The following is a 25,010-nucleotide window of genomic DNA, read 5'->3' on the forward strand; positions in this document are numbered from 1 at the left end:
AAGAACACATTGACACCGGTGTATCAGACCCACCATACTTGCTCCGGACACTGCGAGAGGGCTGTACAAGCAATGATCACACGCACGGCACAGCGGACACACCAGGAACCGCGGTGTTGGCCGTCGAATGGCGCTAGCTGCGCAGCATTTGTGCACCGCCGCCGTCAGTGTCAGCCAGTTTGCCGTGGCATACGGAGCTCCATCGCAGTCTTTAACACTGGTAGCATGCCGGGACAGCGTGGACGTGAACCGTATGTGCAGTTGACGGACTTTGAGCGAGGGCGTATAGTGGGCATGCGGGAGGCCGGGTGGACGTACCGCCGAATTGCTCAACACGTGGGGCGTGAGGTCTCCACAGTACATCGATGTTGTCGCCAGTGGTCGGCGGAAGGTGCACGTGCCCGTCGCCGCAGCGACGCACAGATGCACGCCAAGACCGTAGGATTCTACGCAGTGCCGTAGGGGACCGCACCGCCACTTCCCAGCAAATTAGGGACACTGTTGCTCCTGGGGTATCGGCGAGGACCATTCGCAACCGTCTCCATGAAGCTGGGCTACGGTCCCGCACACCGTTAGGCCGTCTTCTGCTCACGCCCCAACATCGTGCAGCCCGCCTCCAGTGGTGTCGCGACAGGCGTGAATGGAGGGACGAATGGAGACGTGTCGTCTTCAGCGATGAGAGTCGCTTCTGCCTTGGTGCCAATGATGGTCGTATGCGTGTTTGGCGCCGTGCAGGTGAGCGCCACAATCAGGACTGCATACGACCGAGGCACACAGGGCCAACACCCGGCATCATGGTGTGGGGAGCAATCTCCTACACTGGCCGTACACCACTGGTGATCGTCGAGGGGACACTGAATAGTGCACGGTACATCCAAACCGTCATCGAACCCATCGTTCTACCATTCCTAGACCGGCAAGGGAACTTGCTGTTCCAACAGGACAATGCACGTCCGCATGTATCCCGTGCCACCCAACGTGCTCTAGAAGGTGTAAGTCAACTACCCTGGCCAGCAAGATCTCCGGATCTGTCCCCCATTGAGCATGTTTGGGACTGGATGAAGCGTCGTCTCACGCGGTCTGCACGTCCAGCACGAACGCTGGTCCAACTGAGGCGCCAGGTGGAAATGGCATGGCAAGCCGTTCCACAGGACTACATCCAGCACCTCTACGATCGTCTCCATGGGAGAATAGCAGCCTGCATTGCTGCGAAAGGTGGATATACACTGTACTAGTGCCGACATTGTGCATGCTCTGTTGCCTGTGTCTATGTGCCTGTGGTTCTGTCAGTGTGATCATGTGATGTATCTGACCCCAGGAATGTGTCAATAAAGTTTCCCCTTCCTGGGACAATGAATTCACGGTGTTCTTATTTCAATTTCCAGGAGTGTATAATATGACCGAGTTACGTAAACGTAATGTCACTGAAGTTTTCTTTGAAAGTTGTTTCCAAAGCAACAGAAAAAAGTAAATAGCTATGCTTGAGAAAAAACATAATCGTGTCATAATTTGGCGGCTCTACATGTTAAAGATGATTTTTGTACTACAAAATAACGTGTATAATGGCGGGCTATTAGCCACCTAAAGTTACTGATCTCGGGAGTTGGAAGTAATGAATTGGCTGAGGGGCGAACGCAAGATCTAAAGGCGTTGAGCTGGTCTGGGCAAGCTATGGTAAGCAGCCGTGGTTGACGGTGTTGGGACGAAAGATGGCAGCTGTCACAATACCGCAGACTGGAGAATCGTTGAAATACTTTAAAATTAAGTAATAATTCGCAGTTTCGACGTATCACAAAACCAGTTACATCAGAGTTGTCACAGCACTGAGGTGCACGTACAGGGTGTTTCAAAAATGACCGGTATATTTGAAACGGCAATAAAAACTAAACGAGCAGCGATAGAAATACACCGTTTGTTGCAATATGCTTGGGACAACAGTACATTTTCAGGCGGACAAACTTTCGAAATTACAGTAGTTACAATTTTCAACAACAGATGGCGCTGCAAGTGATGTGAAAGATATAGAAGACAACGCAATCTGTGGGTGCGCCATTCTGTACGTCGTCTTTCTGCTGTAAGCGTGTGCTGTTCACAACGTGCAAGTGTGCTGTAGACAACATGGTTTATTCCTTAGAACAGAGGATTTTTCTGGTGTTGGAATTCCACCGCCTAGAACACAGTGTTGTTGCAACAAGACGAAGTTTTCAACGGAGGTTTAATGTAACCAAAGGACCGAAAAGCGATACAATAAAGGATCTGTTTGAAAAATTTCAACGGACTGGGAACGTGACGGATGAACGTGCTGGAAAGGTAGGGCGACCGCGTACGGCAACCACAGAGGGCAACGCGCAGCTAGAGCAGCAGGTGATCCAACAGCGGCCTCGGGTTTCCATTCGCCGTGTTGCAGCTGCGGTCCATATGACGCCAACGTCCACGTATCGTCTCATGCGCCAGAGTTTACACCTCTATCCATACAAAATGCAAACACGGCAACCCCTCAGCGCCGCTACCATTGCTGCACGAGAGACATTCGCTAACGATATAGTGCACAGGATTGATGACGGCGATATGCATGTGGGCAGCATTTGGTTTACTGACGAAGCTTATTTTTACCTGGACGGCTTCGTCAATAAACAGAACTGGCGCATATGGGGAACCGAAAAGCCCCATGTTGCAGTCCCATCGTCCCTGCATCCTCAAAAAGTACTGGTCTGGGCCGCCATTTCTTCCAAACGAATCATTGGCCCATTTTTTAGATCCGAAACGATTACTGCATCACGCTATCTGGACATTCTTCGTGAATTTGTGGCGGTACAAACTGCCTTAGACGACACTGCGAACACCTCGTGGTTTATGCAAGATGGTGCCCGGCCACATCGCACGGCCGACGTCTTTAATTTCCTGAATGAATGTTTCGATGATCGTGTGATTGCTTTGGGCTATCCGAAACATACAGGAGGCGGCGTGGATTGGCCTCCCTATTCGCCAGACATGAACCCCTGTGACTTCTTTCTGTGGGGACACTTGAAAGACCAGGTGTACCGCCAGAATCCAGAAACAATTGAACAGCTGAAGCAGTACATCTCATCTGCATGTGAAGCCATTCCGCCAGACACGTTGTCAAAGGTTTCGGGTAATTTCATTCAGAGACTACGCATGGTGGATGTGTGGAAAATATCGTACTATAGAGTTTCCCAGACCGCAGCGCCATCTGTTGTTGAAAATTGTAACTACTGTAATTTCGAAAGTTTGTCTGCCTGAAAATGTACTGTTGTCCCAAGCATATTGCAACAAACGGTGTATTTCTATCGCTGCTCGTTTAGTTTTTATTGCCGCTTCAAATATACCGGTCATTTTTTAAACACCCTGTATTACATCTACATCTACATCTGCATCTACATGAATACTCTGCAAATCACATTTAAGTGCCTGGCAGAGGGTTCGTCGAACCACCTTCACAATACTCTATTATTCCAATCTCATATAGCGTGCAGAAAGAACGAACACCTATATCTTTCCGTACAAGCTCAGATTTCCCTTATTTTATCGTGATGATCGTTTCTCCCTATGTAGGTCAGTGTCAACAAAATATTTTCCCATTCGGAGGAGAAAGTTGGTGATTGGAATTTCGAGAGAAGATTCCGCTGCAACGAAAAACTCCTTTGTTTTAATGATGTCCGCCCCAAATCGTGTATCATTTCAGTGACACTCTCTCCCCTATTTCGCGATAATACAAAACGTGCTGCCCTTCTTTTTCGATGTATTCTGTCAATCCTATATGGTAAGGATCCCACACCGCGCAGCAGTGATCTAAACGAAAACGGCAAGCGTAGTGTAGGCAGTCTCCTTAGTAGGTCTGTTACATTTTCTAAGTGTCCTGCCAATAAAACGCAGTCTTTGGTTAGTCTTCCCCACAACATTTTCTATGTGTTCCTCCCAATTTAAGTTGTTCGTAATTGCAATTCCTAGCTATTTAGCTGAATTTACGGCCTTTAGGTTTGACGGCTTTAGCGTGTAACCGAAGTTTAACGAATTCCTTTTAGCACTCATGTGGATGGCCTCACACTTTTCGTTGTTTAGGGTCAACTGCCTATTTTCATACCATTCAGATATCTTTTCTAAATAGTTTTTCAATTTGCTTTGATCTTCTGATGACTTTATGAGTCGATAAACGACAGCGTCATTTGCAAACAAACTAACTCGGCTGCTCAGATTGTCTTCCAAACCTATAACACTTCCCTTGGGGAACGCCTGAAATCACTTCTGTTTCACCGATGACTTTCAGTCAATTACCACGAACTGTGACCTCTCTGATAGGAAGTCACAAATCCAGTCACATAACTGAGACGATATCCATAAGCATGCAATTTCACTGCAAGCCGCTTGTGTGGTAAAGTGTCAAAAGCCTCCCGGAACTCCAGGAATACGGAATCGATCTGAAATCCATGCCAATAGCTACAGCCAAGTTGGCTGTGTGTCAATAGATCGTTTTCTTCGAGGTAATTCATTATGTATATGTTCCAGAACTCTGTTGCATATTGACGTTAATGATATGGGTCTGTAATAAAGTGGATTACTCCTACTACATTTCTGGAATATTGGTGTGACCCGTGCAACTTTCCAGTCTTTGGGTACGGATCTTTCGTCGAACGGTTGTATATGATTGTTAAGTATGGAGCTAATGCATCAACATTCTCTGGTATACAGTCTGGACCAGAAGACTTGCTTTTATTGAGTGATTTAAGTTGCTGCACTATTCCGAGGATATTTGTTTCTACGTTGCCCATGTTGGCAGCTGTTCTTGATTCGAACTCTGGAATATTTACATCGTCTTCTTTTGTGAAGACATTTCGGAAGGCTTAGTTTAGTAACCCAGCTTTGGCAGCACTGTCTTTGATAGTATCTCCATTGCTATCGCGCAGAGAAGGCATTTATTGTTTCTTGCCGCTAACATACTTCACATACGACCAGAATCTCTTTGGATTTTCTGTCAGGATTCGAGACAATGTTTTGTTGTGGAAACTGTTATAGGCATCTCGCATTGAAGTCCGCGCAAAATTTCGAGCTTATGTAAAAGATCGCCAACCTTGGGGATTTCGCGTCTCTTTAAATTTGGCTTGCTTATTTCGTTGTTTCTGCAACAGTGTTCTAACCCGTTTTGTGTATCAAGGGGGATCAGCTCCGTCGTTTGTTAACTTATTTGGTATAAATCTCTCAATTGCTACCGATACTATTTCTTTGAATTCAAGCCAAATCTGGTCTACACTTACATTATTAATTTGGAAGGAGTGGAGATTGTAAGGAGTGGAGATTGTCTCTCAGGGAAGCCTCAAGTGAATTTTTATCTGCTTTTTTTAAATATGTATATTATTCTTTTAGTTTTGGAGGATTTGTGGGGTTATAATATTCAATCTCGCTACGACAACCCTGTGTTCACTAATCCCTTTATCCGTTTTGATGCTCGTTATTAACTCACGATTATTTGTTGCTAAGAGGTCAACTCTGTTTTCACAACCGTTTACCATTAAAGTGGGCTCATGAACTAACTGCTTGAAATAATTTTCAGAGAATGCGCTTAGCACAATTTCGGATGATGTTTTATGCGTACCTCCGGAATTAAACATGGAGTCCTATTTTCGCGAAAATATCAAGCGTAAATTAAAGTCACCACCAACTGTAATCGTATGAGTCGGGTACGTGTTTTAAAACACTCAAGTTTTCTTGAAACCTTTCACGAACTGTATCATCTGAACTGGGAGGTCGGTAAAAGGATCCAATTATTATTTTATTCCTGTTGCCAACAATGACCTCTGCACATACTAACTCACAGGAAGTATCTACTTCAATTTCGCGACAAGATAAACTACTTCTAACAGCAACAAACACACCACAGCCAACCGTGTTTAGCCTATACTTTCGGCACACCGTTAGGTTCTTTGCAAAAATTTAGGCTGAGCTTATCTCCGACATTAGCCAGCCTTCAGTGCCTTAACGATTTGAGCATCAATGGTATTAAGAAGCTGATATAATGTATATCACCAAAAATACAGAAGTTATGGCGTGACAGTCAACGAATGATATTACAAAAACCATTAAAAACCACCAGTCAAAAGCCCGTGAGATGTGCAGTAAGAGGGACAATAAGGTCCTGGGCTGGGTTTCTCCTTGACGAGCCATGGTGTGAACTTCCCAGATGAGTTGATCTCACAGATTTTCGACTGAGCTTAAACCTGTGAGTATGGTGACCAGGTTAGTACAGTAAACCCGTCCTGGTGCTCTTTGAACCACACTCCTACACTGTGACCTGGGTGTACTTCACAAAAACAAAGTTTGTTACGTATCCTGCAACTAGAATACAAAACAAGTATGTATCACATGATATACTGAAAGGATTTCCTGGTAGGCCGGGAGGAGCGTATTACGTTGAACTGAAAATCTACGACAGATGTTAAGTACTACAGACGTGCCCATATTAGTAACCTGACTTATGATATTAATGATAACCTCAGACTGTTTTGAAGAGTGGCCACTGAACTACAATGAAGTAAACGTAAATTTGTCAATAGGACCCGGCGGGCCTTTTGGTGATGACCAATTGCCATATCATCTTCCACCAACGGCGTCATTGGTAGTAATGTTGAGAGGCATGGGGGCAGCACAGTACTCATCAGGTTTGATGATCTGCACCCACTGCCATGGTCTAAAGGTGGCATTTTTGATTAGTAACCAAAATGTCTTTGGTTCTGGATTCGAACCCCACCACCGCTTAAACAATGGCTGCTGAAGATTTCTGGCATAAGAAGTCACCCCCATTCAGCCAATGTCCTTGTCAAAGAGGGCGGAGGACAGACAGAAGATCAGGGCACGCTCTTGAAGTGAATAAACTGCCCCTAAAGGTGGAAGAATCAGCAATGATCAACGGCATCAGGATGTAGAAGGCAATGGACCACTGCACTAAAGACACATAACGTGTATCCAAAGGAAATGTGGCTTGTAATTCAAAAAAGTGTCATGACGTTCTCTCCACGGGCAAAAGATTCCAGACTAGTCAGCCACTGGAATCTCTGGATGGGGGATAACCATAAGGAAAAGACTGAATAATCAACGAAAATATAACGCTCTACGAGTCTGGGCGAGGAGTGTCAAAAGTCTGAACGTGGTAAGGAAGCTAGAAAATCTGAAAAGGGAAATAGTAAGGCTTATTCTAGATGTAGAGGGGGGCAGTGAAGTGAAATGGAAAGAAGACAAGGATTTCTGGTTGGATGAGTGTAGCGTAATATCAATAGCAGCAGGAAATGGTATATTGGGAGTAGGATTCCTTACGAATAGGACGGTAGGGCAGAGAGTGAGTTACTGTGAACATATCAGTGATAGGGTTGTTCTCACCAGAACTGACAGCAAACTAACACCGACAACGATAGTTCAGGTATCCATTCCAACGTCATAAGCTGAAGATGAAGAGATAGATAAAGTATATGAGGATGTTGAAAGGGTAATTCAGTACATAAAGGAGATGAGAATCTAATAGTTATGGAGGACTGGTATGCGGTTTCAGGGAAAGGAGTAGAAGAAAGGGTTACCGGCGAATATGGACTTAGTACTATGAATGAGAGGGGTGAAAGACGAATGCTGCAATAAATTTCAGCTAGTAATAGCGAATACTCTGTTCAAGTGTCACGAGAGGAGGAGGTATACGGGAATATTTCACTTAGATTGCATCATAGTCAGGTAGAGATTCCGAAATCAGATATCGGATTGTGAGGCGGCCCAGGAGCAGATATGCACTCAGATCACAATATAGTAGTGATGAAGAACAGGCTGAAGTTTAAGACATTATTCAGGAAGAACCAGTACGTGAAGAAGTGATATACGGAAGTACTACATAATGAAGACATACGGTTGAAGTTCTCTAAGGCTATAGATACTGTGGCAAGGAATAGCTCGGTAGTCAGTCACGTTGAACGGGTATGGACACCTTTGAAACGGGGAATGACAGAAATTTGGAAGGAAACCGAGAGTACAAGGAAGGCAACTGCGAAGAAACCAAGGCTAACAGAAGAAGTACTTCACTTGATCGATGAAAGGATGTACAAAAGTGTTCAGGGAAATTCAGGAATACAGGAATACAAGTCGCTCAGGAATGAAACAAATAGGAAGTTTAGGGATGGTAAGGCGAAATCGCTGCATGAAAAATGTGAAGAAATCGAAAAAATAATCATTATCAGAAGAACAGATTCAACACATAGAAAAATCAAAACAACCATCAGTAAAATTAAAAGTGTGGGTGGTAACATTAAGATTGGAATGGGAATTCCACTGTTAAATGCATAGGAGAAACCCGATAGGTGGAAAGAGTACGCTGGAGGCCTCTGTGGGGGGGGGGGGGGGGGGGGAAATTGTCTGATGTGCTGGAACAAGAAACAGGTGTCGATATAGAAGAGCTATGGGATCCAGTATTAGAAACAGAAGTTAAAAAAGCTTTATTTGAGAGCTAATGAGGCAGAAGAAATGGATAACATTCCATCAGAATTTCTAAAGTCGTTGGGGGTAACGACAACAAAACTATTATTCACGTTGGTGTATAGAATGTACTCTGTATGAGAATGTTGATATACCATCTGACTTTCGAAAAAATACCCCCCACACGATTCAGAAGACTGCAAGGGCCGGTAACTGCGAGAACTATCGCACAATCAGCTTAACAGCTCATGGATCCAAGTTACTGACAAGAAGAATATACACAAAAATAGAGAATAAAATTGAGAATGTGTTAGATGACGATCAGTTTGGCTTTAGGGAAGGTAAAGGCACTAGAGACGCAATTCTGGCATTGTGATTGATAGTGGAAGCGAGACTAAAGAAAAACGAAGACATCCTCATATGGTTTTTCGACAATGTCCAATGGTGCAAGGCATTTGAAATTCTGAGGCAGGCAGGGGTAAGCTATTGGGAAAGACAGGTAACATACAGTATGTACAACATCAAAGAGGGAACATTGAAAGTGGAAGACCAAGAATGAAGTGCTCGGATTAAAAAGGGATAAGACAGGGATGTACTCTTCCGTCCCTACTGTTCAACCCATACATCGAAGAAGCAATGACGTAAATAAAAGAAAGGTTTATGAGTGGAATTAAAACTTAAGGTGAAAGGATATCAATGATAAGATTGGCCGATGACATTTTCTATCCCGAGAGAAGGTGAAGAAGAATTACAGGATATGCTGAATGGAGTGAACAGTCTAATGAGTACAAAATATGGACTGAGAGTAAATCGAAGGAAGACGAAAGTAATGAGAAGTAGCAGGAAAGTGAACCACGGAAAACTTCACATCAGTATTCGCGATCACGGAGCAGATGAAGTTGACGAATTCTGATACCTAGGCAACAAAATAACCCACCACAGACGGAACTAGGAGGTCACGAAAAGCAGACTAGAACTGGCAGAAAGGGCATTCCTGGCCAAGAGAACTCTACCAATGTCAAAAATAGTCCGTAATTTGAAGAACGAATTTCTGAAAATGTACGTGTGGAGCACAGCATTGTATGGTAGTGAAACATGGACAATGGGAAAACCGAAACAGAAGAGCATCTAAACATTTGAGATGTGGTACTATAGAAGAACGTTGACAATCAAATGGAGTGATACGGTGAGGAATGAGGAGATTCTCCACAGGATCGGAGAGGAAAGGAATATACGGGAAGCATAGACAAGGAGAAGGGATAGGATGATAGAACATCTGTTAAGACATCAGGGAATAACTTCCATGGCTGTGGATGGTAAAAACTGTAGAGGAAGACATTGGAATACATTCAACAAATAATTGAGGACGTAGGTTGAAAACTGCTAATGTGAGGTGAAGAGGTTGGCACAGGAGAGGAATTGGTGGCGAGCTGCATCAAACCAGGCAGATGACTAATAACTAATAAAAGGCAGTTGGTACTCGGTCAAGTAGCTACTCAACTGGCATCACGAGTCTGACTGCACCCTGTTTCAATCCTCCCACCAATGAAAAAATACCTGGCAGCTCCATGACTCGAACCCGGTACCTCCGCAGGGCAGTCAGCTGCGATGATCACTTAGCTACGGAGGCGGATCTATAATGAATTACTATCACGAAAAAATTGCACAAATATTCAGTAAGCTCTTAAGAAGATTTTAAAGTAGTAGAACGTTTGGCAACTTGCTTCAAATCCTCGTAAACTCGTGCAATTCTTAAAAACTGAAAAGCATAATATGCGTTTTGTATCATATGAATACAACAAGTAATACAAATACTGTTCGTAACAGTTTTTAAGCATCTAAAATGGAATGATCTGATAGGGGCCGTCAGGTAAGCCTCGTGATAGGCTTCGGTTCAGTGGAAGAACAATTGTAGCATGCAATCTGCCTACGAAGGAAATGGTTTGTAGAGCTGTCGTGTGAAATATCCTCGAGTACTATTTAGTTGTATTAGTGTAACAAGTAATAGTACTAAGTGGGGCTGTTGAATGTATACAATGAAGAGAAGCACGGACATTACAGGTTCGTTTGATCCATGTGAAAGTGTCGCGGAAATTCTAGAACACCTGAACTAGGAGACACTTGAAGATAGATCCCAACTATCCCGTCAAAGGCTACTTATAAAGTTTCTACAATCAGTTTGAAGTGAGAAATCTAAACATATGTTACAACCACATACATGTCTCTCCCGAAGTGACGTGGACAACAAGATTACATTAACTACACACGTAAAAGGAAGAGAAAAAAGATTAATACGTGGCACAATGCAAAGTTCCCGTTTCACAGTGGTTTACAGAGTATATATGTGATTTAAATATATAATATCTGAAACAAATACGCTGTGAGTAAGGAGGAAAAATACATGCCTCGAGGGGTAACAGTACTGGTGATTCTGAACAAAAAGTTTCAAGTCAACATTTGTCATTTTCTTAAGTGTATTCAACACTAACGCTGTTCGAAAATCACGGGCGGCAGTCGCATGTCCTTCACCAAGGCTCACATGCTACTGCAACCAAAGTAACATTAGGCTACGTAGTTTTGTCTTTAGTGACCGTTTCATTGCGCACTTAACATACATGTGTCGCGTGACGACTCCTGCAAGCATATACATTGTTTACCTCACGTCTCACTACTACAGCCATTGCACCACTGTACTACAGTGTTGTTATGTGTACAGTCAAAACTGTAGTGAAAATGTCACAGGTCTTCAAATATGCGGAGTATGATAACATGATCTTTGTCTACGGGTTTTGCAATGGGAATTACAGAGCCGCTGTCCGCGAATGCGAACGAAGATTTCGTAACAGCAGAGTTCTGGATAGCAGGGTATTTACATGGGTGCCTCACAGATCGTACGAGTATGGTATGTTTACCGGCGTGCGTGTTGTACGTTAACGTCCCGCCCAACAACATCTTAGTGAAGCTGAAATGGTACAATACAGCCCAGCCACCAGCTCTAGAAGGACTGCTGCACAGCTTGGTATTACACAGACATGAGTGATGCGCACAATACGTGGGCGGGGCCTGCATCCGTAACACCGGCAGTATGCGCAACATCTGCGTATAGGGGATGACGACAAATAAAAGGGATTCTGTCAGTGGATCACTGGCAGTGAACGCTGCATTTCATGTATTCTGTTAACTGATGAGTCGACATTTAGCCGCAATGGCACCAGTAACGCATGCAACTCCCACGCGTTGGAAGCAAATTTTCAACGAAGTTTCTCAGAGAACATGTGATGCGGTATTATTGATTAGCCGGCCTGAGTGGCCGATAGGTTCTAGGCGCTTCAGTCCGGAACCGCGCGACTGCTACGGTCGCAGGTTCGAATCCTGCCACGGGCATGGGTGTGTGTCATGTCCTTAGGTTAGTTAGGTTTAAGTAGTTCTAAGTTCTAGGGGACTTATGACCTAAGCTGTTGAGTCCCATAGTGCTCAGAGCCATTTGAACCATTTGAATCAAGGGGACTGATGACCTCAGAAGCTAAGTCCCATAGTGCTCAGAGCCATTTGAACCATTTGAATCAAGGGGACTGATGACCTCAGAAGCTAAGTCCCATAGTGCTCAGAGCCATTTGAACCATTTTGAATTATTGATAATTATTGATTACCAACTCATCTGTGCAGTTGTTTTAGGTAACAGTCTTAATGCAGTACAGTATCTTGATTTCCTTCGAAATATTTTACCAGAGTACTTGCTGGGTATTCCTTTGGCAACAAGACGTCGTATGTACTTTCAGCGCGACGGAGATCCTGCACATTCCACATGGCCACTGACACAGTATCTCATTGAATCGCACCCTGGGCGTCGGACCGATCGCCGTCAAATCAGTCAGCCGATCTCACCCCATTAGATTACTGTCTGTGGGCGTGGCTTAAGAGCACGTCTTCAAGTGCAGAAAGGGCACAAAGGAGGAACTTCTCGCTCGTATTTTACATCCGTTTGATCAAGTAATGGACCGTACGAAGGAGCTCAGATCAGCAACACAGCAGCTCTCTACAAGAGGTGCAAAATGCATTGCAGTTGAGGGTGAACTTTTAGAATTTTTTTTGTGAGGAAATGTACACAACTAAAACATTAGATCACAAAGTTTTAATTATTGACCTGTTCCCCGTTGTTTCCATTAGATTCCTCGGATACTGTTAGTAATAGGACATACAGTCGTGGAGAAAATTATTCATACGCCTTTGTCCACGTAGAATACTTCACTTATTAGAACCAAAGATGGGAATCAGAGATGTAATTTGGTAAACTAAGAGTAAGGGTTACTCTTCCTAATCTGCTCATGGAAAAAGATTAACTGAATTAACCTTTTGCAGAAAGTAATTAAAAATTCTGGACCACATATGCTGAAATAAGTATTCATACACTGCTAGAAGTGTAAACATAGAAACGACTGACGAACAGTTTGCAGCAAGGAACGCCTTCAGTAGCAAGCTGTATCTCGTGTATGTTGGTTCTGATATGCGGTGAATACCATTGCAACTGCAAGACGGGCCATGAAAGGAAGGAAACAACCGTAGAAGAAAGGCAAATAGTTACCTCCCAATATGAAAAGGAAAAATCATTTTCGGCTGTAGCTAAGATTATTGGAAGAAAAGAGGCAGCTGTGCAGTTCATAATATCGCGATTTAGAGAAAGAAATAGTCTCATTAACAGCGAAAGACGAGGTCGATCACAGAAACTAACACAAAGAGAATTAAATGTGTTAAAAAAAGTAAAAAATATCCTAAATTTACAGCTTTTGCAGTGTCAGCGCTTGTTCGGGAAGGAAATCACACGAAGGGCTCTTCGTCATATTTTAAGTAGTGCAGGTTATGGAGATAGGGTACGTAGGGGAAAAACTTACATCAGCACATATAAGAAACAAAACAAGTTTCGGGCACAAGGAACTGTATACAGATGAAAGTAAATTTAGCATATTTCTAGATGATGTCAGAATTATGTTGCGGAGACGACCAAATACTGAGTTGGATCAATAACAAATTCAACCAACAGCACAGTGGTGAAGGAATTATACACTGGAGAACCAACGAAACTGGTACACCTGCCTAATATCGTGTAGGGCCCCTTCGAGCACGTAGAAGTGCCGCAACATGACGTGACATGGACTCGACGAATGTCTGAAGTAGTGCTGGAGGCAATTGACGTCATGAATCCTGCAGGGCTGTCCATAAATCCGTAAGAGTACGAGGAGGTGGAAACCTCTTCTGAACAGCACGTTGTAAGGCATCCCAGATATACTCAATAATGTTCTGGGGAGTTTGGTGGTTAGCGGAAGTGTTTAAGCCCAGAAGAGTGTTCCTCGAGGCAGTCTGCAGCAATTTTGGACGTGTGGTGTGTCGCATTGTTCTGCTGGAATTGCCCAAGTCAGTCGGAATGCAAAATGGACATGAACGATCGCAGGTGATCGGACAGGATCCTTACGTACGTGTCACCTGTCAGAGTCATATCTAGACGTATCAGAGGTCCCATATCACTCCAACTGGACACGCTCCACACCATTACAGTGCCTGCACCAGCTTGAACAGTCTCTGCTGACATGCAGGGTCGTTGCATTAATGAGGAGGTCTCCATACGCGTACATGTCCATTCGCTCGATACAACGTGAAACGAGACTCGACCGACCAGGCAAGATGTTTCCAGTCATCAACAGTCCAATGTCGGTGTTGACAGGCCCAGGTTAGGCGTAAAGCTTTGCGTCGTGCAGTCATCAAGGGTACGCGAGTAGGCCTTCGGCTCCAAAGCCCATATCGATGATTTTTCGTTGAATGGTTTGCAACCTGACACTTATTGATGGCTCAGCATTGAAATCTTCAGCAATTTGCTGAAGGTTTGCACTTCTGTCACGTCGTCGTTGGTCCCGTTCTTGCAGGATCTTTTTCCGGCCACAATCATGTCGGAGATTTGATGTTTTACCGGTTTCCTGATATTCACGCTACACTCGTGAAATGGTCGTACGGGAAATTTCGATTTCATTGCTGTCTCGGAGACGCTGTGTCTCATAGCTCTTGCGCCGACTGTAACATCATATTCAGACTCACTTAAATCTTGATGACCTGCCATTGTAGCAGCAATAACCGAACGAACAACTGCACCAGACACTTGTTCTCTTACATAGGCGTTGCCGACCGCATCGTCGTATACTGCCTGTTTACATATCTCCGTATTTAAATACGCATACCTACACCAGTTTCTTTGACGCGTCAGTGTAGTATAGAGTTGTATGGCTACATCTGATGTTGGTCAACTTGTCTTTGTTGGTAATATAAACAGATTTAAGTATTTCAATATCTAAGGAAAAATAGGAAAATATTGTTGTTAGCTTAAGTTTAGGCACAGATTACTATGACCTTAGCATACAACGGTAATTGTTTGTTTGTGGTTTTTTGCGCCATATTACCTATGTCCCCAAGTTTCCATCACGGAGTACAGACCTTAAACCACTTGAAAATGTTTGGATTACGCTTGAAGGAGTGGTCAGGAAACGTGAAATACGAAGTAAGACTGCTCTGAAACAATGTTTACAACAAGAACGGCAAAATATTAACTCGATCATACAATACGAAAGAGGATAACAAAAGTGATACATAGAAGAGGAATGCCTACAAAGCGTTACCATTGTCGTTATATTTATGTACATTGCAATTTTCTTTGTAGGTATGAATACTTTTTGCCGGCCGCGGTGGTCTCGCGGTTCTAGGCGCTCAGTCCGGAACCACGCGACTGCTGCGGTCGCAGGTTCGAATCCTACCTCGGGCATGGATGTGTGTGATGTCCTTAGGTTAGTTAGGTTTAAGTAGTTCTTAGTTCTAGGAGACTTATGACCTAAGATGTTGAGTCCCATAGTGCTCAGAGCCATTTGAACCATTTTTTTGAATACTTTTTTCTCCATTATGTGATGCCAGCCGGAACAGAATATTTAATTACTTTTTGCATAAGGATAATTTTATATGTAGGGTAAGGTAAGATAATTTCACGATACAGATGATTTTACAGAATTTTGTTATAAGTTAGCTGCGACGATCCCATTTAATGTAGTGTTTTCTGGTTTTGTTAACAGATGGCACGAAAACGGATTCTCGTTTAGAGAGCCTATATAGGCTCGCTATTCTCTCTACAGCTGCGCTCTTTTGCGGTCAAAAGTACGCGTTGCTTCAACAAGTTACTGTTGTGTGGCCCATCACATTACGCGGTGGAAGTAGTATGGTTGTGTTCTCGGTAGTTGCGAATCCATTTTACTTTTGCAATATGTACTGTGAGACCTATAATGATACGTAAATAATTTGGTTTATTTGTTTTGTGAAATATGTGACGTCAGAGACTTTAGAAAGTCAACAATTAGCTTTTCAACAATCGTATTTCATCTTGGGTTACTCATATGGGCGATTGTCGTCGTTGCTCTTACATCAGTTCTGCACAGCAAATATTATCGGAGCAAGTATTTCACAAAAATAACCCTTGAGAAGAAAAAAAATCAGGTGCATCATGGGCACAATACTCTTTTTACTTGACACCCTACCATAACAGCTATCAAACACAACCTACTAAGGAAGCTGTCTGCATGTGTAATAATTGTTGTGAAGATTCAAAAATGGCTCTGAGCACTATGGGACTTAACTGCTGTGGTCATCAGTCCCCTAGAACTTAGAACAACTTAAACCTAACTAACCTAAGGACATCACACACATCCATTCCCGAGGCAGGATTCGAACCTGCGACCGTGGCGGCCGCGCGGTTCCAGACTGAAGCGGCTAGAAACCGCTCGGCCACTTCGGCCGGCTGTGAAGATTCAACTTGGATGAAGATGACGACTGGCGCTGTAGAGTAAATGAATTCGTGTTGCGAAGTTACCTTACTTCTATTGCATAATAACCATACCTATTGAAAAATTACCTTCTTGTATGTGCTTCAGGACTATGTATAGTTATGAACAGTACCAAAAATAAGAAGAGTGTAACACCTTAATAAAATGTGCTCACATATATACAGTTAGTTAATAAAATTAACTGCAACTTATTTTTTATTTTGCTCTAATAAAACAATAGGTTTCTTTGAAAATACTTCCAAATTACCTTACCTTACCCAACATGTTAGGAAAGAACTGTTTGTTTACCAAATAATATCTCTGGCTGTGATCTTCAGTTGTAATAAGTAAAGATTCTAAATGAACGACAGTGTGTGAATACTTTCTTTCATGGCTGTAAGTTAATATGGGATATTTGTTCAGAATCAGATAGAACAATATACCACAGACAATGTGTAAAAAGCAATTCAGATTTTCCATATAACACCTAAAGGTCTCTTACTCAATATTCTGGAAGAGGTCGAAATCTACACACGTGTACACAAATATCCACAGCAAATACTCAACGAGCAATTAGATCTAAAATATAAACGCTATATAGAAAACTTTCTTCAAATCATCGATCATGAAAACGGATAAACAACCAAAGACATCAGCCAAGCGAAACCAATCACACACTCACAGATAAAAATAAACAACACGATAACTAAGGGAAATTGATAAGTAACTGCTCTGATGTAAACTTATAATATCGTTGGTTAAACGTCAGACAAAAATTTGTTGTAAACAACAAGTAAAATTCAGGCTATAACTTCCAACAAATATAGCCTATAAAAGTTACGTCATAAAATAACTCTAAAAGACGTAAGACAAACGCTTGAGTGCCTAACCAGCGATGCTATAGGTAAGTTAAGAATTCCTTGAATGTATGGTTGTCAATCTCATATATGACAAGTAGGCTACCGTCTGCCTAAGAAAATAGTATATACTAAAACCATTACTTTCAGATCGCCTGACGATGCCAATAGTGCTGAAACAGGCCTGTCGTGATTAAATAAACATCTCAAAAAAAGAAGCAGCTTTTTGGACTTAGGCTAATTCATAACTACGAAATTGATTACCCAGATTTATGGCACCTAAGCCGCAACTGAATATTACCAATTTTCACCTTTTAAACTGAGTTATAGTAGGACCAGCGTTTCTAGATATTCTTTACGTGTCTGAATAAATTATTACTTCATGCAACACAGATATGTTGAAACGTCCCCTTAGAAAAATTATAAATGACTGCTTAAGCTGACACACAATATTTTTAGCGCAACGCGATCTGACTTTCAAAAATCCCTACAAAAGAATGGTCCTGACTAACAATAATCTATACCTTTCATCAATCACCTATCTCACAAAAATCTTCGTTACTCGAACTACTGCAATACAGCGAGCGCTACTACTGCCAGCTAAATAAAAGATTCAAACTTCTGAAGGCACTAACTAGTGATAGATTTTGATAGAGAACAAACAATGTATTTACCTTAATAGTGTTCAAAAGTCATAATAGATATAGCAGTTCATGAGATCCAGTCTTACAAATTTACTCTCTCTGATGGACACACGTCCATATCATCCGCTCTCAAAATTCCGCCATCTCTCTCCCCACATCCACCACTGCTGGCGGCTCACCTCCAACTGCGCAACGCTATGCGCTGTTAACAGCCAACTGCCCAACACTACAATAGCAAATTCCAACAATGCAAACCAGCCACAGACTGCGCACAGCACAGCCAGTGATTTTCATACAGAGCGCTACGTGGCGTTACCAATATAAAAACCTAAACAGCCTACTTAGAATGTGGTGTCATCTACATCAATTCATTATCAGTTGATAATAACCCCATATTGGCATTTATTGCTGTTCATTTAATGGCAGTTATTTTAATTTAATATTTTACTACTCTCACCTCTCAAAGCATGTACCTCTCCACCTGACAAGCCCTGTATTCTGTCTACATTTTTCGCACACGTTTCTGCTGCGTGTGCACAGGCCTGAGTGTGCAGACCTGTGCAGGTAAAGACCGTACAGTAAAACACGCCGGCTGCTATACCGCAAGCACAGCAGGGGACCCACCGCCGCCGCTGCTGTGGCGTATTTCCATTCGTTAGTTAAGCCTGCGCTCGGCGGCCGTGTCGCATATCAGCGCTATTTGCGCGCTGTTGTCAAACAGCCCGCCAGCCCTGCGCACACACGCCTCGCAACTAATGAAGGCCGTCGCTGTCCCAACAGCAGGTAATGCGGCGCCCAGATGAGGCGGGACAATCGACAGCCGGGCTGGCCGCCTCTGTTTGACTGCAATCGCATTTCAGTCGCCAGCCGGCGAGTGCGAGCGGTGGCCGGTTCATTCGGCCTTCCAAAGTCGACACAGCCCGCTTAACACTGGCGTACACGTCGCTCAATAGCGTTCGATATTTGTTTAACAAGCACCGATCACTCATTGCAACCTAGGGCTCGTCGATTTTGCTCACGTTCTCGACATTGATAATACGTACTTGGATGTATCTGCTCTAGTACCACGCACTTCTGAGGATTTTTCGAGAAATTGGGGTTCAGAGCTCTAAGAGTCTGTTGGCAAAGTATTAGGTTGGTGCATACTTTCTTAGCGTCTTTATTTTTGTGGTGGGTACCGTTTGCTATGGGTTTATTTGTCGATTGCGATTTTTGTAGCTCTAGGTCACTTGTGTCGCACCTAGGGCGCGATCGCTAGTTTGTCTATTAAAGCTTTCTTGTATGAATGTATGTGGGCCCCAGTGTAAGCAGTCAGAATCTTATACGATCTGCAACGGGCGAGCTGTGTCCTGCAGACGTGCGTCATGACCAAATGGCTGACTGCAGCGTGTGAAAGTAGCGGAGAGGCGCTTACAGAGTAGTTACATTCTCTGGAACTATAAAAATTAGTAACTGATCTAGAAATAGCCTGAGGAACTTCATATTAGGTACATAACCTTCTGTTGTGTAAAGGTACAATCTGTCACAATCTGAAGTCTATAACTATCATAATTTGGAAGTTACAAAAAAAAAAAAAAAGCAAATTGAAAACGTAATTATCGTACAATTAAAAAACTAAATCAATATATATATACAGGGTGAGTCATCTAACGTTACCGCTGGATATATTTCGTAAATCACATCAAATACTGACGAACCGATTCCACAGATCGAACGTGAGGAGAGGGGCTAGTGTAATTGTTTAATACAAACCAAACAAAAATTCACAGAAGTTTTTTAACACAAACCTACGTTTTTTTAAATGGAACCACGTTAGTTTTGTTAGCAAATCTGAACATATAAACAAATACGTAATCAGAGCCGTTATTTGCATTGTACAATGTTAATTACATCCGGAGATATTGTAACCTAAAGTTGACGCTTGAGTACCAATCCTCCGCTGTTCGATCGTGTGTATCGGAGAGCACTGCAACATACATCGCGTTTCTACAGAATGACCTGCCAACGTTGCTCGAAAATGTCCCACTGCAAACGCGTCGACGTATGTGGTATCAGCATGATGGTGCACCTACACATTTCGCAATTAACACTAGGCTGACCCTTGACAGGATGTTCGACGGGCGTTTCATTGAGCGTGGAAGACGCATAAATTGGCCAGCCCGTTCTCCTGATCTTACACCTCTGGACTTCTTTCTGTGGGGTACGTTAAAGAATGTGTACCGTGATGTGCCTACAACCCCAGAGGATATGAAACGACGTATTGTGGCAGCCTGCGGCGACATTACACCAGATGTACTGCGGCGTGTACGACATTCATTACGCCAGAGATTGCAATTGTGTGCAGCAAATGATGGCGACCACACTGAACATCTATTGGCCTGACATGTCGAGACACACTCTATTCCACTCCGTAATTGAAAACGGAAACCACGTGTGTAAGTGTACCTCACCCCTCATGGTAATGTACATGTGCGTCAGTGAAAAAGACCAATAGAAAGGTGTTAGCATGTGGACGTAATGTGCTGTTCCAGTCTCTTCTGTAACTAAGGTCCATCACCGTTCCCTACGTAATTCGGTGCTCTCCGATACACACGATCGAACACCGGAGGAGCAGTACTCAAGCGTCAACTTTAGGTTACAATATTTCCGGATGTAATTAACATTTTACAATGCAACAAACGGCACTGATTACGTATTTGTTTATATGTTCAGATGTGCTAACAAAACTAACGGGCTTCCATTTAAAAAAACATAGGTTTGTATTAAAAAACATACTTCCGTGCATTTTTAGTTCACGAGACCTTCAGTGTTGCCGGCCGGAGTGGCCGAGTGGTTCTAGGCGCTACAGTCTGGAACCGCACGACCGCTACGGTCGCAGGTTCGAATCCTGACTCGGGCATGGATGTGTGTGATGTCCTTAGGTTAGTTAGGTTTAAGTAGTTCTAAGTTCTAGGGGACTGATGACTCAGAAGTTAAGTCCCATAGTGCTCAGAGCCATTTTAACCACCTTCAGTGTTTAGATTCAAATTTGGAAAGTTCTCATTTCAGAAAACCTTTCATAATTTTACTGTAGTAATAACTTCAAGAATTTCAAGTAGATATTTATGTTTTGCGTTAGGGTGAGTGTGAAAGAGAGTACTTGTGTGAATGTATGTGGGACATTCGCCAATATTAAATTTTCCGTTTGTAATTCTCTATAGGAACTTGCAAGTGTTCCACCTTTGTATCGTGGGAACGAATCCACCAGTGGTTCTCATACTAGTGGATGACAGATGTCCAAGCATATTTGAATATGTAAGAGACAGCCAGAACGTTCGCGACTATATTGTTAAATTCCAGACGTAAAGTACAGCTTAAAGTTTATTTCATTTTATTTGTTTAACAACAGAGTTTTGAGTTGCTTATGTTAATGACGTCAATGAGCAGAGAGCAGTAGTTGATTCTTGCTATATTTTGGTGCGAATCGCCACTAAATAAATAAAAAAAACGCGATTAAAACTGTTTTCTTAATATGACTGGTGCTCCAGTTTTTGTATCCTATTATACAGTTTCACTTGGGCTATGTACACTACTGGCCCTTAAAATTGCTACACCAAGAAGACATGAGGATGATAAACGGGTATTCATTGGATAAATATATTATACTAGAACTGACATGTGATTACATTTTCACGAAATTTGGGTGCATAGATCCTGAGAAATCAGAACCCGAACAACCACATCTGGCCGTAATAACGACCTTGATACGTATGGGCACTGAGTCAAACAGAGCTTGGATGGCGTGTACAGGTACAACTGCCCAAGCAGCTTCAACACGATACCACAGTTCATCAAGAGTAGTGACTGGCGTATTGTGACGAGCCAGTTGCTCGGCCACCATTGACCAGACGTTTCCAATTGGTGAGAGATCTGGAGAATGTGGTGGCCAGGGCAGCAGTCGAACATTTTCTGTATCCAGAAAGGCCCGTACTGGACCTGCAACATGCGGTCGTGCATTATCCTGCTGAAATGTAGGGTTTCGCAGGGATCGAATGAAGGGTAGAGCCACGGGTCGAAACACATCTGAAATGTAACGTCCACTGTTCAAAGTGCCGTCAATGCGAACGAGAGGTGACCGAGACGTTTAACCAATGGCACCCCATACCATCACGCCGGGTGATACGCAGTATGGTGATCAGGAATACACGCTTCCAAGGTGCGTTCACCGCGATGTCGCCAAACACGGATGCGACCGTCATCATGCTGTAAACAGTCCATGCTGCTGCAAACGTCGTCTGAACTGTTCGTGCAGATGGTTGTTGTCTTGCAAACGTCCCCATCTGTTGACTCAGGGATCGAGACGTGGCTGCACGATCCGTTACAGCCATTCGGATAAGATGCCTGTCAACTCGAGTGCTAGTGATACGAGGCCGTTGGGATCCATCACGGCTTTCCGTATTACCCTCCTGAACCCACCGATTCCATATTCTGCCACCAGTCATTGGATCTCGATCAACGCGAGCAGCAATGTCGCGATACGATAAACCGCAGTCGCGATAGGCTACAATCCGACCTTTATCAAAGTCGGAAACGTAATGGTACGCATTTCTCCTGCTTACACGAGGCATCACAAGAACGTTTCATCGGGCAACGCCGGTCAACTGCTGTTTGTGTATGAGAAATCGGTTGGAAACTTTCCTCATGTCAGCACGTTGTAGGTGTCGCCACCGGCGCCAACCTTTTGTGAATGCTCTGAAAAGCTAATCATTTGCATATCTCAGCATCTTCTTCCTGTCGGTTAAAATTCGCGTCTGTAGCTCACCATCTTTGTGGTGTAGCAATGTTAATGGCCAGTAGTGTAGTTTCACTTGCACTAACAGGAGCTCTTACGATGAACGTTTGTATTTTCGCAGCGAAACTGGACGGGGTGAAGACGTACATGCGCATGCGGCGGGTGCCGAGCCACCTGCAGGTGAAGGTGATCAAGTGGTTCGACTACCTGTGGCTGACGCAGAAGTGCTCCGACGAGGAGAAGGCGGTCAGCTGCCTGCCAGGTAAGGCGCCGCCAGCGCTGCTCAGCTACGTTCCTGCGAACGCCCTGCGCTAACTTCAGCAAGCCGTCGAAACCCGTGTAGGAGTACAATTCAGAAAGCAAAGACTTTTTTTACATAACTTTTTGAATTGGCTAAACAGCATTGCAGCTAGTGTCATTCCTGTACATTCTGTCCCGCAACATCTATTCATGTAGTACATCTCTTGATGCGCTTCCTATACTCGGTCCGCTGAAACATGTTACTTCAAGGTCACTCCCCAAGTGCCGTAGAGTTGGTAGTATAACTTACAAACAAATGAGGAACGGGACGCGCCACGTCTACTGAACCAATAACAGCACCGAACAAAGCCGGCTCCGGCGTCCACGCTACCACGTTGCCGGCTTCCGTCTAAACATTGTATGTTAGTGCGCGAACACCTGCTGTTGTGCTGTGTTACCTCCACGACTACGGTTTTTGTTTGTTAAACAATGTCTCCAAAACGATGTCGTTCACCAGGCGACAATCCGTTGCGCCGTGGAGTGCCATTAGTCAGGCTTTGGAATTGCTACGGGGGACGTGTGAGTTTTACGAGCAAGAAAAAGAATTTGTTTCTGTTCATGGGCATGCGTCGACTCCTGCCGATAAAGTTTTAGAGCGTACCTCGAAAACTCAAGGACTCAGTGGAAGAACAGCTATAAGGAAAGGGGTGCTATTTCAAGACTTACAAGACAGTGAAATAAACAGTGTGGAAGAAACCCCCTGTGGAAGAAACAGTGTGTGTTTAAGTACTCCTGGCAAGAAAAATAAGCAGCCTCGTCTTATTACAGATATTGATTCTTTCCAATCCGATGCAATTCGTCGGCACATATACGGATACTATAAAAGGAAAGAATACGCCACAATAGCGAAGTTGCTAATTTCTTTTAAAGAAAGTGAACTTTTCTCTGGGGGGAAAACGTCACTTAAGATTATATTAAAAAGTACTGGCCTCCGTTTTAAAAAGTTAGATGGATGAAAACTGTTACTAGAAAAAGCACATGTCGTTGCAGCTCGTATCATTTTCTTACACAATATTGTAGGAAAGGACACACACTCATTGTGTTAGACAAAACCTGGGTCAACGCTGGAGAATCAGTTGAGAAATGCTGGACAGATGATACTCCGAATAGCAGCGCTCATCAGCCAACAGGAAGAGGATCACGAATAATTGTAGCCCATACAGGATCTTCAAACGGCTTTGTGCCTGAAGGGCTTCTAGTTTTTCGATCGAAAAAAAAACGGTGACTATCTACATCTAAATCTACATTTATACTCCGCAAGCCACCCAACGGTGTGTGGCGCAGGGCACTTTACGTGCCACTGTCATTACCTCCCTTTCCTGTTCCAGTCGCGTATGGTTCGCGGGAAGAACGACTGTCTGAAAGCCTCCGTGCGCGCTCTAATCTCTCTAATTTTACATTCGTGATCTCCTCGGGAGGTATAAGTGGGGGGAAGCAATATATTCGATACCTCATCCAGAAACGCACCCTCTCGAAACCTGGCGAGCAAGCTGCACCGCGATGCAGAGCGCCTCTCTTGCAGAGTCTGCCACTTGAGTTTGTTAAACATCTCCGTAACGCTATCACGGTTACCAAATAACCCTGTGACGAAACGCGCCGCTCTTCTTTGGATCTTCTTTATCTCCTCCGTCAACCCGATCTGTTACGGATCCCACACTGATGAGCAATACTCAAGTATAGGTCGAACGAGTGTTTTGTAAGCCACCTCCTTTGTTGATGGACTACATTTTCTAAGGACTCCGAGGATATGGACAACCCACGGTTTCTATAGTGGTTTAAAAACTTGTTGCTCCAATTTAGTGTTCCGACCGTTTTTGGGATGGACAGTGCACCGTACCACTCCGTAATTTTAGATAAAACTCGCACCACTAGTCACCGTAAAGAAACTGTGTTGCAGTGGTTGCAGGCGAGAGACACTTCTGCGGAGATGAGCATGACGAAACTGCTGTTATATTCGCTCGTGGAACAAAATAAGCCTGTGACGCCTAAATACGTCGTAGATGAAATTGCAAGCGAACAGGGTCACTTGGCAATTAGGCTATCGCCTTATCACTGACATTTTAATCCAATTGAATTTGTTTGGAGTGAAGTCAAGGCGTGCATTATAAGTAACAACAAGACTTTTACTATA

At 43.5% G+C, this 25,010-nt stretch overlaps 1 protein-coding gene across 1 annotated transcript in view; it reads left to right on the forward strand.

The window, feature by feature from the left end:
- LOC126160360 (cyclic nucleotide-gated cation channel alpha-3) overlaps positions 1-25,010 on the forward strand; it is a 638,264-nt gene that overhangs the window by 421,219 nt on the left and 192,035 nt on the right. The window contains exon 4 of the mRNA XM_049916902.1: positions 22,701-22,841. Within this exon, the coding sequence (XP_049772859.1) occupies positions 22,701-22,841 (141 nt within the window). The remainder of the gene's footprint in view (positions 1-22,700; positions 22,842-25,010) is intronic.

Source organism: Schistocerca cancellata, chromosome 2, assembly GCF_023864275.1.
Source record: "Schistocerca cancellata isolate TAMUIC-IGC-003103 chromosome 2, iqSchCanc2.1, whole genome shotgun sequence".
NCBI lineage: Eukaryota > Metazoa > Arthropoda > Insecta > Orthoptera > Acrididae > Schistocerca > Schistocerca cancellata.